The sequence below is a fragment of the Stigmatopora nigra genome, chromosome 9 (genome assembly GCF_051989575.1).
Source record: "Stigmatopora nigra isolate UIUO_SnigA chromosome 9, RoL_Snig_1.1, whole genome shotgun sequence".
Taxonomy (NCBI): Eukaryota; Metazoa; Chordata; class Actinopteri; order Syngnathiformes; family Syngnathidae; genus Stigmatopora; species Stigmatopora nigra.
In genome coordinates, this window is record NC_135516.1 from 3,434,936 (window position 1) to 3,449,874 (window position 14,939).

The following is a 14,939-nucleotide window of genomic DNA, read 5'->3' on the forward strand; positions in this document are numbered from 1 at the left end:
TCTATAAACATAAAATCATCAAATTTCACTTTTCAAATGCATGTTTTTAATGATATATGATTTTGTACTGTGGGGATTGGTGAGATTACATTCAATCCCTCTCAGATTACCATTTAAGCGGGTAGGCTGCTAGGTTTGGGGTCACAGAGTACAGCTGGAACAAGCCACAATTTCTGACCATCCATAGATTCTGAGTCATGTATACCGTTAACCGTTGTCTGGTACAAAGGCAGTAGGTCTATAGTTTAGCATTTTAAGATAAAGGCTGCTTTGTCTGTTTTACTAGGCTCTTTATTCAGTACAGCAGTGTATCAGGTAGGGACAGGCAGTACAACAGGGATGCGACCAAACAGCCGTATTGTCCTTGCAAGTCAATTTCTATTCTCCAATGGTAGCTGGTAAAAAAAAAAACAACCAATATGCTCATCAAATAACCATTCATCAAAAATAACTATCACAACAAAATCTCATTTTATCTAATTTTCTGAACAGCTTTATCGTCATTAAGGTCGCGGAGGGTGCTAGAGCCTATCCCAGCTGACTGCGGGCCAGAGGCGGGGAACACCCTGAATCGGTGGCCAGCCAATCACAGAGCACAAGGAGACGGACAACCATGCACACTCACACCCATACATCGGGGCAATTAGGTCCAAACAGCCTACCATGCATGTTTTTGTAATGTGTGTGTGTGTGTGGGGAGGGGGGGGGGGTCCTGAGTACCCAGAGGAAACCCACATAGGCCCGGGGAAAACATACAAACTCCACACAGGTGGACCGACCTGGATTTGAACCCAGGTCCCCCACTGTGAGGCTGCTTATAACTCGCTCTACCGGGCGCCCTGAAAAGTAGACCATGAAGCAAAATAGTTTGAACACCTGTGCAGTAAATCATGTCTGATACCTTTCCACAAATGTGGTGTGTTAGAAGTGCAAATAGTGGATTGTATCCAGGTCCTTCTCATTTGAACACAACCCTCATTGGTTGAAGTGTCTGTGGAACAAAAAGCTGCACCCGCAGCGACCCTCCAGGACCACTTTGCCCACCCCTGGAATTCAACCCTAACAACAAAGTAAATCACTGGAGGGTGGCACATTGAAAAGTTGATCTTGGAGCATAGAAAAGCGAACGCCCCTTCACGAAAAGATCCAAGTGAATTATCCCTGGCATTTTCTTTCTTTCTTTTTTAATGCCTCGTAAATAAATACTTATACACAAAGAGCAGCCGTATTGAAAATGTATTTTACCCGCTGTCCTCTTTTGAGGACATGCTGTAATATTTTCTTATGTGAATGGTCTGAGAACGTTTTTAGATCTAAAACGTGTTATCTTTGGTTAAAATAGTTCATCGAAACTTTTTAATTCTATTTTTTTGTAAATGGCCACATGTAAAATAAATGTACAGTTTATTTTTCTGAGGGTGAAAATAGTTGTAAAAATAATGACCCCTGTCAAAGTTTTATTCTTTACTTTTCATAATGAAAGGACGGAGTTGTTATTGCTTAACAGAACAACAAAAATACTTTTAAAAATCATATTTCATCATCTCTTTTCTTATAATGTAAGTTAAAATAGTTACTTTTATATTTGAATGAGGAGGAAAATAATTTACTTACTTATTCACAAAGTTTTAAACTAAAAAAATGATAGTTATTTTGATAATTATCCATATCGACTGATAATTTCTTTTATCGTGATAACAATTTTCGACATATAGCCCAGCTCTAGTTAGACTAATTAGGATACCTTTATTATTGAACCTTTTCACTCCTTATGGATTTTATCGAAGATATTGCCATTTTAAAATAGATTGTAGTATTTTATAGCACTGTAAAATAGTTTTGGAAAATTGATCGTGTGCATCGCTGTCTGTTGTTTTAGCCACATAAAAATATATCAGGAAAAAAATTGCTAGAAAACTTTAAAAATGCTGGTTTCTAATTTTGTTGATGGCACAGCTGTATGTGTGCATTTGTCTAAGGTGACAGTGTGTTGTCAGCACGAATCAAAAATTCTGCTCTTCAGAAGCACATACTTTTTGTGTGGCGGTGTGCGTGCGACCGTGTGTGCGTGTCTCAAAGCTTTTGCCTGTCAAAAGGACACCATGATGAGCTGCTGAGTCACCCTGGTAACTGACTGCCTGCACACTCATGCACAGTTTTGTTGAACTCATTCAATGCACTAGCGTTGAAAAAGTTGGACTGTCCCCTTTGTCCGTACATTTCAATTGATTGTTTTCAATGTCAGAATCAAAGGACTTATCATAGGACTCAACACCACAAAAAAAACATAGAGAGAGAAAGGTGGAAAGAAGTCATTATGCTACAAGGCCATTAGCTTTGTTGTTTAAGAAATCTGTATCACATTTTAGTAGGGGTGGCCCGGTGGAGCAGGTGGTTAGCATGTTGGCTTCATAGTTCTGGGGTCCTGGGTTCGAATCCAGTTACCGTCCGTCTACGTGGAGTTTGCATGTGGTTCCTGGGCCTGTGTGGGTTTCTTCTGGGTACTCTGGTTTCTTACGACGTTCCAAAAACGTACAGGGTAGGCTAATTGGACACTCTAAATTGCTCCTAGGTATGGGTGTGAGTGTGCATGGTTGTCTGTCTGCCCTGCATTTGGATGTTTCCCTGAGAGTCAGCTGGGATAGGCTCCAACCCTACAACCCTAATAAGGATAAAGTGGTTCAGAAAATGAGATAAAACATTTTATCAAGCGATTTGTTCATTCATTCATTTTGAACATTGTTTATACTGGTCGGCGCCACAGGGCGCTAGAGCCTATCCCAGATAACTTCGTGCGAAAGGCGGACAAAACTCTAGACTGGTAGGCAATATATTGTCCGACAAATTATTGCACACAAACACAAATAATATCAATAAATACGTACATATTTTTAAATGACAATGCATTACTTTTGTCGCATCATTTGGAAGCAACCCTAGAGAGGAATAAGAAATAAGGGAGAAACCCTACGCTATTTTTGTTCTCTGTCAATAAAATTTGATTTGATTGTCATCAAAGTGCTCTTATTTTCTCATTTTCTGAACCGCTTTATCCTCACTAGGGTCGCGGGTGGGTGCTGGAGCCTTTCCCAGCTGACTTCGGGCTAGAGGCGAGGGACACCCTAAATTGGTGTCCATCCAATCGCAGGGTACTTCAGCAGTGAGTTGTCTAACATAAATTAAATACGGCTCATCATTAGTATTAGTGACATGGTTCTTTATTGCCCTTGAAAGAAATATACGTAATCCTATGAAAGCAGGAAAGAGTTTTCCTCAGGGTCACTAGATTCTCCATTCATGGCTCTTATGTCATTCATTGCACCCAGTGATGTTGTGCAATGACTCATCACTAAGTCTTCCTAACTTATGGTGAGTCTGTTTTCATACATAAGGTGCCAAACATAATGCTGTCAGGATATATGATATTTTTTGTGTGTACTGAAACTGTCATCAAATGAATGAAAAAATACAAATTCAGAAGAAAAAAATGTCCCTTTTGTTTTATTATAACAGTGGAATATTTTCTCCTGTAAAGCTTGTAGGCTGTGTTTGTTTAAGAGAGCTTGTGCGTAGTTAGCGTGAGAGCTCTCGGTGCATTGGAGGTTGAGATTATTACGTAGCCAGCGGATGGATTCAGAAAAGGATAGGTGGCGAATGCTGGAAGCCAGGGATTGTCAATGCAGAGATGGTTTTTAATCTCTCAGAGCTCAACAGCTGTACCACAAAACCCTGCCCCCCTCTTTAATAGACATGCAGAGGTTTTGCTTGCCACCAGTTACATCATAATGCTGTGTCCTAAAGGGAGCAACTATTATAACTTGGCTTGGTAATATAGACAGACACGGTAGAATAATGTAATATAAATAATTTGCTTATAACACAACCTTGTGACATTATATTTACTCTTACATAGGTGCTTGTCCACAAGTTTATCAGTAATTGGGTTTTCTGGCTGTTAGTCTGTATTTATTTGTGAGTGGAATCAGTCAAATAAATTCACATTTGGCTCTGATTCAGAATGTTGCACCAATTAAAGGTGTTGGATGCCAAAAATAAGGAGCAAAAGAATTTGGAAGGAATGGTTTTTAACTTATTAATTATTAATTTTTCTGACAATACACTTGAGAGTGGCAGTGGTGCACATCATATCTTCTTTTAAACAAAGACACGAAATGGATTTCATTTTCTATTTTTATTTCTAAATGCCTCTTAAATACCTGTGCAAAATAGTAGCCTTATTGAAAATGTCATTAACCCATTTTAATTCTTGCTTAATACCAAGTTTTACCCATTTTACACAAATCTTTTGAAAACGTTGCCAAGATCTAAAACTTGTTAACTTGGGTTAAAATGGACTAAGTTCGTCCAACTTTAAAAAAAATAATAAATAATAGCCACATGTGAGGTAAATTTACATAGTTTCGTTTTGTGAGGTTGAAAATAAATTATTTTATACATTTCTTATTGCACAGCAACATCTGGTTTGAAGGCAAATGTATAAAAATAGTGATGCTTTATTTATGCAGGGTTTATTATTTATTACTTTTCAAAGTTTAAGAAGGGAGTTTATTTTTGTAATACTTTATTGCACAATAGAAAACAGAGACACTTTTTGAAATCATATTTTATATTTTCTTTTCTTTGAACTAAGGTGACATAGTAGTTACTTTTATAATTGAATAAAGATGAAAATAATTTATTTTGTATTCACAGAAGTTTAAAGTTTCAAATTTGAAAGACATAGGTGTGATAGTAATTGTGATGGGGTTAGGGTTAGGGTATATAGACGGATATATATTTTATCGTGATAACAATTTTTGTCATAAAGCCATGCCTTAAACTTGCTACTCTTATCTGGCGGTCATTGAACAAGTAATGCTGTTCTCAAGGCCACAAACATGTGTACATTGAATCAACAACCCCACCCCTGGCTACAGACAAACATCAAACTATCAAAAATATAATAAAAAGTAATTTATTCACTGAGTAATAACAACAATACCATTTTTTTAAAGTCAGAATTTGAGTTGCTGTTTCTTTTTATTTGACCCAGAATGTGCTGAGTACCTAAATGTTAAGATTAAAAAGTCAGTTATTACTTATGGTTCTACAGTATAGATACAGTCGTAAGTATTTACGTTAATATTTTCCCAAGATTAACGTGATGTGTGAGGTAGGAAACATCAGAGGCTAAAAGCCATACATGTTATTTTTCACCTTTCTTCCACTATGAGTAAATGTCCTAAAATCTTATTTTTTATTAACATAACACACACGCAAATTTCACTTGTACTATTTTTTCGTTGCTGTGGAAAAAACCTGCAAAATAGATGAGAGAGAGAGAGGTCCACATTCAGGCCAATGAATATTTTGGCTTATGAAACTGTTCCAACGGGCTGATGCATTATTAGAGATTAATGCAGTGAAAGCGTTAGGGGGTTTGGAACAGTCTATTCAGGGCTACCTCCTTTAGATGTTAGAATAATGAAATGGTTTACTGAGCAATTAATTCATTCTTTGCTGAAGAAGACTAAAGGGGTGGAAAGGATCAATTGAAAAATTGTCTCCACAGAAATGCACTATTTCCCTGAAACAATGGCTTACAGTTCCCTGCTTACACTACTCCATGCACTCTGGCTGCTAGCCATTGTGTGTCTTTGGTAGTCAAGACAATAACAACTTGTTGTGCTTGGAGGCTAGGCATGAAACAAAAACAGAAGTTTGAAAGAATTAGGAGTTTCTACTGAGGTCATCGTGTCAAATTGTCAGAGCACCAGTTATACACAATTTATCCATTCATTCATTTTCATCACCGCATATTCTCTTCCGGGTCATGGGGTGTTGGAGCTTATCCAATCTGACTTTGGCTAAAAGGCAAACTACACCCTAAACTGGTCACCAGTGACTCATTAGGCGATCTGTTTTAGCTCTCCATCTTTATACATTACACTCTGTGACACCATATTTCACAGCCGTCTTGCAATTGTTTGAAGACTGTCTCATTTTTCTCCATTATCTTGCATCATAACTTCTCAGCTGCCGGTTTACCTGCCCGATCTTAGACCCACTTCTCTCCTGATTGTCGCTACATTTCACCATATATCTCTTCTCTTATTTTTCTCTCTTTTCTTTCTTACTGCGATTTTGCATTGTTTTTCTTTGTGCTACCACTCTCTTTATTTTTCTTCTTCGTGATGGGTTTGATCTTGCCTTGAGAGTTAAGTTCAGCTTTGCCTTTAAAGACATCTACCCCATCTAGTGCTGTGAATGAGTGTGATGTCTAGACCCCGGAAATAGAAAAAAAGCCCACTTTTTCAGCTGTACTGCAATGCAATAATCATCATCTTAAAATTAGGCCAATACGGTAATAACCGTTTATATAGATTACTTTGTGCTGAGAAGAATTATACCAAAATACACTAAGGCAAGGGTGTCAGACTCGGGTTGGTTCGCGGGCCGCTTTAACGTCAACTTGATTTCTTGTGGGCCGGACCATTTTAGATATACTATTTAGATTTTTTTTTTATATAAATGGATTAAAAGAACTGGATTAAAATCCCTGAATATTCACTTTTTTATAGATCAAAAACAATGTTTATTTTAGCTTTTTATATATATATATATTATATATATATTTTTATATATTTAGATTTTTAAAAAATGAACTAAAAACAAACAGAAATTGATTAAAAAATTACAATAATCGATTTAAAAGGGGAAAAATCGGGAAATATACACACATCTATACTCTTGATTTTAATTTGATCCTAAAACAGAAAGTCGGCAGTCATGATTTACTTTACCGGGCCACACAAAATAATGCGGTAGGCCAGATTTGGCCCCCGGGCCGCCACTTTCACACGAGTCCTAAGGCAGTTAAGCATATTTACATGCTGAGTAAAGAAAAGAAAATGTAATGATAAAAAACTGACAAAAACACCAATTTCGTTATACGCAGCTGTGTAAGATGACAACAAAGGCTTTTGATGATTTGATGATAATGATAAAGCTTATGTCTGAACAAAGCCAAAAACCATAGAAAAATGTATGTAGTCTATTACAATTAAAACCAATGACCAATTTTGAAGTCAAATTGAAATTTTTGTCAATCGGATTTTTCATGTGAAAGCTATTTTAGAGTAGAATCTGAAATATGTAGGAGAAACAGCAGACATCTGTACTTCTGTCAAACAAGATTTGCAACATTTTATGACTGAAAAAGAATGTAACATAATTCTGAGTGATAAAAACGTGTGTTTCTATGTTATTTCTCCAGTTAGGAGACTATGGACCTGAGCCTGCGAGATGCTCTGGGTGGGGGTGGAGGCGGAGTCCCAGGTGGGGCCCCTGCTGAGGCTCTTATGAAGAGAGACTTCATGAGTGCACTGGAGAAAGAAAGCTATGACGACAAGGTGGGAGAGACAATGACCAAGAGTGATTACCGACCTTTACTGGATGGCAAAGATGCTAAAAGTGGTGAGTCACTGCAAATATTTCATTCTAAGACTCAAACAGGAAGTTGTGTTTTTGTTTTGGTCAATAATTCCTGACAGTTTATGCTGGCACCTTTTCTTTAATTGATTTTCCCAAAAAATCATAGCACTGACAAGCGTAAACAAGAGGCTTTAGTAAATGTATCACCATGTTTTGGGGGATGTCATGTGGGATTTTGAGGACAGTGTCGTTGTGTTGTCATTTTCAGTCCACGGCTTTACGACTTATCTACGTGGGCTCATGTTTTTTTTCTTCGACCTATTTTAATGCCCTAAAGTGTATCTTGGTGATGTTCATCCCTCAGCACAACTACAAATTTAACAATAAAAAAGGTAGAAAGCAATATACAGCATTAAATTGGTAACATAAAGTTTATTTTTTATTTGTATTTCAGTGAATAGGAAAAACATAGAAATTAATGACCAATAAATCAGATTGACTGTATGCACTATTACCCTTGATGCGTGGAAGCATAAAAGCACATTTTTGATTACTCCAAAGACTTTTCAAACAATTATATTAACGTAGCTCATTTTCAAGAAATAACCTTGCATTGTTCTGATTGTTTTTTTAAATGGTGTTTGAAATGGTGAGGAAATGTACTTATCCACAACTGATAAACACGCAGTCTTCTTTGGCGTTCTGAAAGTCTGGATTGGGGTATTTTTAATTTTTTTTTTAATTTTTGAGCTTGTAAACCGCCCACCCTTACTTCAACATCAGCACTCTCACATCAAGGCTGACTTTGTTTGGTCACCCACTCAAACACATCCCAGCACACACAGGCATATACACACCTTGTCCTTAACTGTCAAAGCTCATAACTTAGATGGCTCTGAAAATGTGCAGAGTCCAGCAGATGTGTTAAGGTGACTATGATGCACTTTAAATGAACCTTTTAACCATGGGCGGGTTTCAAATTCTCTACCAATGAGGCTTATGATAGGTTAAACCTAACTCCACAAAACTCCCACATCTGAAGAATTTTTGTAAATAAATTTAAGTTGGGCATAAAGATAAGAAATCCCGGGGGGGTTACTTGCTGGCGCTTTGGCCTCACAGTGGGGGACTTGGGTTCAAATCCAGGTCGGTCCACCTGTGTGGAGTTTACTTGCCTATGTGGGTTTTCACCGGGTGCTTCCTCCCACATTCAAAAGACATGCGTGGTAGGCTGATTGGACACTAAATTGCCTCTAGGTATAGGTGTGGGCGTGAATTGTTGTTTGTCGTGCCCTGTGATTGACTGGCCACCAATTCAGGGTGTCCCACGCCTCTGACTCAAAGTCAGCTGGAATAGGGTCCAGCACCCCCAGCAACTCTGGTGAGGATGATGCGGTTCAGAAAATTAGATGAGATGACTTGAAACAATTAAAGAAGCATGCTCCACTTTTCTGAAATGTTCCAAAAATATAGTGTATAAATTGACCAATCTAATTGTACTATTGGTGTTGTACATGCACGTGCATCATTTAATCATATAGATACTATGACTTGTATTCTGCGACAGCGCCGTGTGTGACAGGGACACCTGGCGTGACTCGGTTTGTATTTTTTCCACAATAGCTGACTTCCAGGCTCTTTGAGAAGTACATATATGTGTACCTGCACAATAAACTTAACAAGAAAATTTCATCTTACTGTGTTATGAAATACTGCAGTATATGAAGTTGACTTTGAAGCACTCAATCTCATGCAGTAGGTGTCTATTTTTGTGGTGGTACCCCACTTTGGAAGCTTTTACTTGCATGACAAATGTAGGGACAGCTTTCAGTTTAGTGATGCAGAAATTCTGTTTGGCTCTGGAGAAGAGGTTTGACCTTGTGCCTTCAGAATGACTACAGGCCTTGGGGCCTGACAAGATTTAAGCTGTTCTGGCTTCACATTCAATGTTTGTGCACTGTGTGATGTGAGTAGGAAAACATCAGCTTTGGATTCCATATTACAAAATTTTCATAAGTAGAGGTTTACTTTATATGTAAATTCTATCATTTGTTTCACGGTCCTCACACAACTACCAACTAAACCTTTTTAAAATTGGTCAGTGTCCCAATTTTGTATGAAAGTTGTGGAAACACAAAAAAAGTTGTTGTGAGACAGCCAATTGAATTGAATGCTTTTATTGTAATTATTTGAGATAGAATGAAAATGGTGAAATGAGAGCACAGTAGAGGGTAGCAATGTTCTATAGTCAGAAAAATAACGGATAAGGAAATGCATTTACTTTTGGAGGGATTTCGTGTAGTGGATCTTTTTTGTATCTCGAGTCACTCATTTCCATATAAAACAGATTCATAACCTGAAACTTTCGTACCTAGAGGCATTTGTATGTAGAGGTATGAGTGTATTTGTGCAACAGTGTGCGTGACCACAGTGTGAGTGTTAAGTGTATAACCTCTTATAGCACAGATACTAAATCTGTAAATAGGATCGTTTCTAAGACCGTACTGCCAAGAGCAAGTGTGGTTGATGCAGCCGCAGATGCTTTCATCTTCTTCTGGTGCAACCATGGCAATAGATAGACCCTTCAGCGACATGTTTTGTCTGCATGTATCATTGTCAAAGATGCGCAAATACTTGCACACTTTGAGATAGAAAGATCTGTTTGCTGGTGCAGTTTTGGAAATGTTTCAAGTGCAAGCAGTAGATTGACAACAGGGATAAAAAGTATTTGAGGATTGCATTCATGTACAGTATCCCTCAACCCCAATAATCTTAACATAAATGACGTAAACACAATAGATGGTATTTATTCCCCTTCTCATTTCTGGAGTTACTCACAAAATAAACAAAACAAGCTCCATAAATAGAGAATACTATAAGCAACAAGAAATGAGGATGCTGACAACATTGAGAATAATTTTATGGTGAACCATACTTTAAAAATTTGTATAATGTAAAACACAAATATTAATTTAAAAACTGATTACCCTATTATCGATAAACTAGTAATCTTTGCCCACAGTAATTTAAGAAATGATCAAAGAAATTACTGCTGCAATAATTTTGAAAGGCTTGTGTTTGTTTGTTGTTGTTTTTTTTTGATAGACCGTGGACTGTGCTAATGAGTGATGGGGTGACTTTAAGTTTAGACAGAAATGCTTTTCCCTTCAATTATTTTTTGTTTCCTAGTTCATAATCTGTAACGGGTTGTGCTCTATTCATTATGGGCTTCCCATGTTCAACAAAATACAAATTTAAGAAAATACAAATATCACGCGTAATACTCAGAGACTTGAAACCTGGTTGTATTAACTGATGGTCACTGCAGGTGAATGAAAAAAACACAAATATATCACAAAAGTATTAATTAAAAAAATAGAACAAAACATTAGATGACATCTGTGTTTAGCCCCTATAAGTTGAGACTTTGCATTGGCAGAGGCCTGGCATCGTGTCTTCATTGGAGCACACCTCAGTCCCTCTGTTTTTGTAAACTGAAAGGTTAGTCAAAATGTGTATAAATTCCACTTGCAATTGTTACATATGGTGGTAGTATTTCCATGGCAAAAACATTTCTCCAATGCAAATAAAATGGTAAAAATAGGGTAATTGGTGGTCAGACTGCATGAGAATGATGATTCTATTTTGGTCAATCAACCAAAGGCCTGTTTAGGTCAAAGGCATGGTCTCAAGTTGGCCCTTATGAAAAAAACATGGATGAACAGTAGATGAAAAATGCTCATAGTTAAAATCCACAACTTAGCAATGGAAATGTTTCAAGTGTTAATGTTATATTCTGTATTTCCGCTGAAAACAGGGAGAAATAATCACGATAGTGATTTGTTGTTCTTTCCTCAATGCCTTTTCCCTATCTGAACATGTTAACATGTCACATTATACTGTCTTGCAACAAGGCAATTTGGTACTATGACTGACTTTTTTGCTCATAATTTGATTTTAATTTGTTTTTTTCTTCTCGTCTGGCAGGACTTGGAATTACTCCATCAGTGATGTTATCAGGTGGACGCCAAGACCCACCAGGACAACACACATTCACTTCTGACTACTTGTCTGGTAAAAGTTTATATGTGGAAAGTATTAATGAATGACTGTTTTCTTTAAATTAAGTTTATACATACACCAATTTAGCTCCGACTTTGTAGTTTCATTCTAAAGTAGTTTTGGTTAGTCAGCGTCACTAAAAATCACTAGATGCTCAAATATTGGATTATTATGCTCATCAAATTTCCTGTATACTGTTTGGCAGTGATTTCCTGATGTTAAAATGGATTTATTTTGTGTTCGAATAATTAGGTTTAACGTACAAAATAACAAACTCATTCTTCACCCTTGGTTGTAAGTGTCCAGCAATGCTTCGGTGTCGCGTTGCTGACTTGGTTAGACAAGTCAAATGTACAACGGCAGTATTTCTCCAAACACCATGTCAATCTGTAGCAAATAATCCACTTTTCCCACTAATACAATGAGCCTGTGAGCTAGGGATACCGCTCCGTAGTTAGTGAACTGAAAGTGGCGGACAAATACTTTTCCTGGTTGTGACAAGCTTTTTCGATTCGGAGGTTTTCTATAGCTGCTCTTAAGTAGTCCGTCTTGAGAATGACTTTGATAGTAAATCTGCAAACCAATTCTATTTCATCTCTTCCTTCAGCCATTGTGGGTCAACAAAACCACTCTTAAATCAACACAATAATATATTTGCTCGCAACAGATGAAGTTTGCTTGTACTAAAATCTCTCACTATCCCATCACAGGTTGTAAAAACGCTGAATGTTTACACACACCTTCTAGAACAGTGTTTCTGTTTTTTTGAGGTGCAGGACACTTTTTACATTGAAAAAATCTCAAGGGATGCCACCATCTGATAGTCTTGATTTAAAACGTTGTCGCCTATATTAAAAATAGTCATTCTCATCAAAGTTTTATCTGCAGGAATCACATAAACCTCCAAAATTATCCCAAAATCTAATTTTTCACACCAAAAGTTGATGTCTGCGGACCGTGATCTAGTTCCGGTTCTATTGATGCAAAAATAAGTAATGTACTGTTTTAATTGCATAACTTTATGACTTTTCTCCAGACATTACTTGAATCTTCTCATATTACACAAAAAAAATTGTGCTCACACTGACTTTACGTCGCCAAAAGTTAATGCCCTCGAAACCAAACAACTTCCGGTTCATGTTAGAGAAAAATAAGCAACAAAAGGACGGTTTCACAATTTGAATCTTGTAATAGTATAATATATATTTTAACGTTCATCATGTTTTGATTTTGACCTTGTTCAATTTTAATCTCATTATGTCCATATGAATTTTTCTCTCTGTATATTACATTGTATGACTTCTTGTAATTTCACGTGGCACACCTGACCATTGCTCATGGCACACCAGTGTGCCGCATCACAGTGGTTGGGAAACACTGTTCTTGAAGGCCTTGGTGTCATTAACTCGAATTCTGATAGGTTAAAGCAACTACCTGACGGACACTCATTCGATGGGACGGGGCTCGCAGATCTCGATATGAAGGCCTCCAGGTAGATTTCTGACCCTGGTAACAAATAATGGCTGAAATTTAATTGGTTAAATGCTGAAATATAAAATCACATTCTGGAAGCAGCGCAACCAGGAGAAAAGCAATGAACGGAAGCTGACGGATAATTCAGAATTATTTAATAATTATTCAGGATCATAATATAATCAGCATCAGTTTATGATTTATAAATTGTTTTAGCCCAGCAGAGAAGGCCTTGCAGGCCATGACAGTCCATCACTACTGTATGTTGTGATTTCAAGAATTGCAAACCACAAATCCATGAGTGTGCACTGCATTGTTAATGACTGTCTACCTCACTTCTGATTTCCAAGGTCCAATGATGAGTGGAATGAACGACCAGTGGAGCCAAAATAAAGCAAAGGACACCAGCATGCCTGATTCTTTTCTAGGTTCTCTTATTTGTATCCTTTTTGTATACAGTAACTTCATTTTGTTGGTATATATATATATATATATATATATATATATATATATATATATATATATATATATATATATATATATATATATATATATATATATATATATATATATATATATATATATATATATATATATATATATATATATATATATATATATATATATATATATATATATATATATATATATATATATATATATATATATATATATATATATATATATATATATGTATATGTATATGTATATGTATATATATATATATATATATATATATATATATATATATATATATATATATATATATATATATATATATATATTTTTTTTTTTTTCATTTTTTATTTTGTTGGTATACATTATAAAGGCAGTTGTTTTGTACCAGATATTATCTCATGGGAGTAAGATCCCAAACTTCAATTGCCAATATATAGATATTTAAGATATTGTTAATTTGGTATTTCAAGTAATGATTTAAGGAAGTTAAGCTGGGCACCTAATATACTTGCTTTTTTTTTTATTCAGGATTCTCGCAGTCTGGAATGAGTGGAAATGTGGGGTCCAGCATGCCACCAATGCAGACCAACCTGAATTCCAATTTAAGCCAAATGGGGGTTGGAAAAGCTACAGAAGCACAGAAAGGTTCCAGTCTCTTTGGTTCAGAACCCCACACCATCAGTAACACAAGTGGAAGCAACCCATTCAAACCAAGTGATCCATTTTCTTCTGGTGGTCCTGGAATCCCAACCTTGGATCGCAGTCCAGGTAACAAAGTGGCTTGATGGCATGTGTGATATGATTATATGGTTGTATTCAAATGCATGCGCTCTATAAATTTTTCCTTAAATGTGCCTAGCCGGGAATTCTTTTACAAAGAATCAAATTAAAAATAAAAATTACATATATAATGGCCTCTTGTGGTGTTGAAGACCCACTGTGTTCTGAGTTATAATGAAAGGGACGTACTTTCAGCAGTAGAGGGCAGCCTTTTCGTGCGACTGAGCAGTTTGAGTGCTGTTAATGTCACATAAGCTCTCATCTTTAGTTTCCCTAAATCTTATTTATTCATTGGAACTACACAACCCAGTAGTTTCCCATAGGCTAAGGAATAGAAGAAAATAAACACGATACAAACAAGCTGGCCTGTTTATATTAGATTCACAGAATGTTGGCACAATTCTTATTTCCACCTGAATAATATTATAAAAATATAATATATTACTGCGCAATATTTTGATGGACCGTGTGTTTGGTCAAAAATACATCCATTGATACTGTGCCAAACTCCTGTTTCAGCTCGTCTTAACAGAAGAATTGCACGCTACCGGATAATAAACAGTATCAACTAAACAGTATTTATAGTGAAAAGAAAAAGTAGACTTAGACTGACTGCAATGTACCATTTCCTAGATTTAGACATACTCAAAATGAACATAAGGAGACCAGGTTATGGATTCATTTTTTTTCATTGGTTTATACTGACAGGTAGATACAATATGTATGAAAAA

The 14,939-nt window shown here is 36.4% G+C and overlaps 1 protein-coding gene across 1 annotated transcript in view; it reads left to right on the plus strand.

The window, feature by feature from the left end:
- The window catches only part of LOC144201668 (uncharacterized), a 51,720-nt gene that overhangs the window by 3,059 nt on the left and 33,722 nt on the right, over positions 1 to 14,939 (plus strand). Inside the window, exons 2-5 of the mRNA XM_077724417.1 lie at positions 7,277 to 7,476; positions 11,422 to 11,508; positions 13,320 to 13,397; positions 13,957 to 14,196. Coding sequence (XP_077580543.1) covers positions 7,287 to 7,476; positions 11,422 to 11,508; positions 13,320 to 13,397; positions 13,957 to 14,196 — 595 coding nt within the window. The 5' untranslated portion in view covers positions 7,277 to 7,286. The remainder of the gene's footprint in view (positions 1 to 7,276; positions 7,477 to 11,421; positions 11,509 to 13,319; positions 13,398 to 13,956; positions 14,197 to 14,939) is intronic.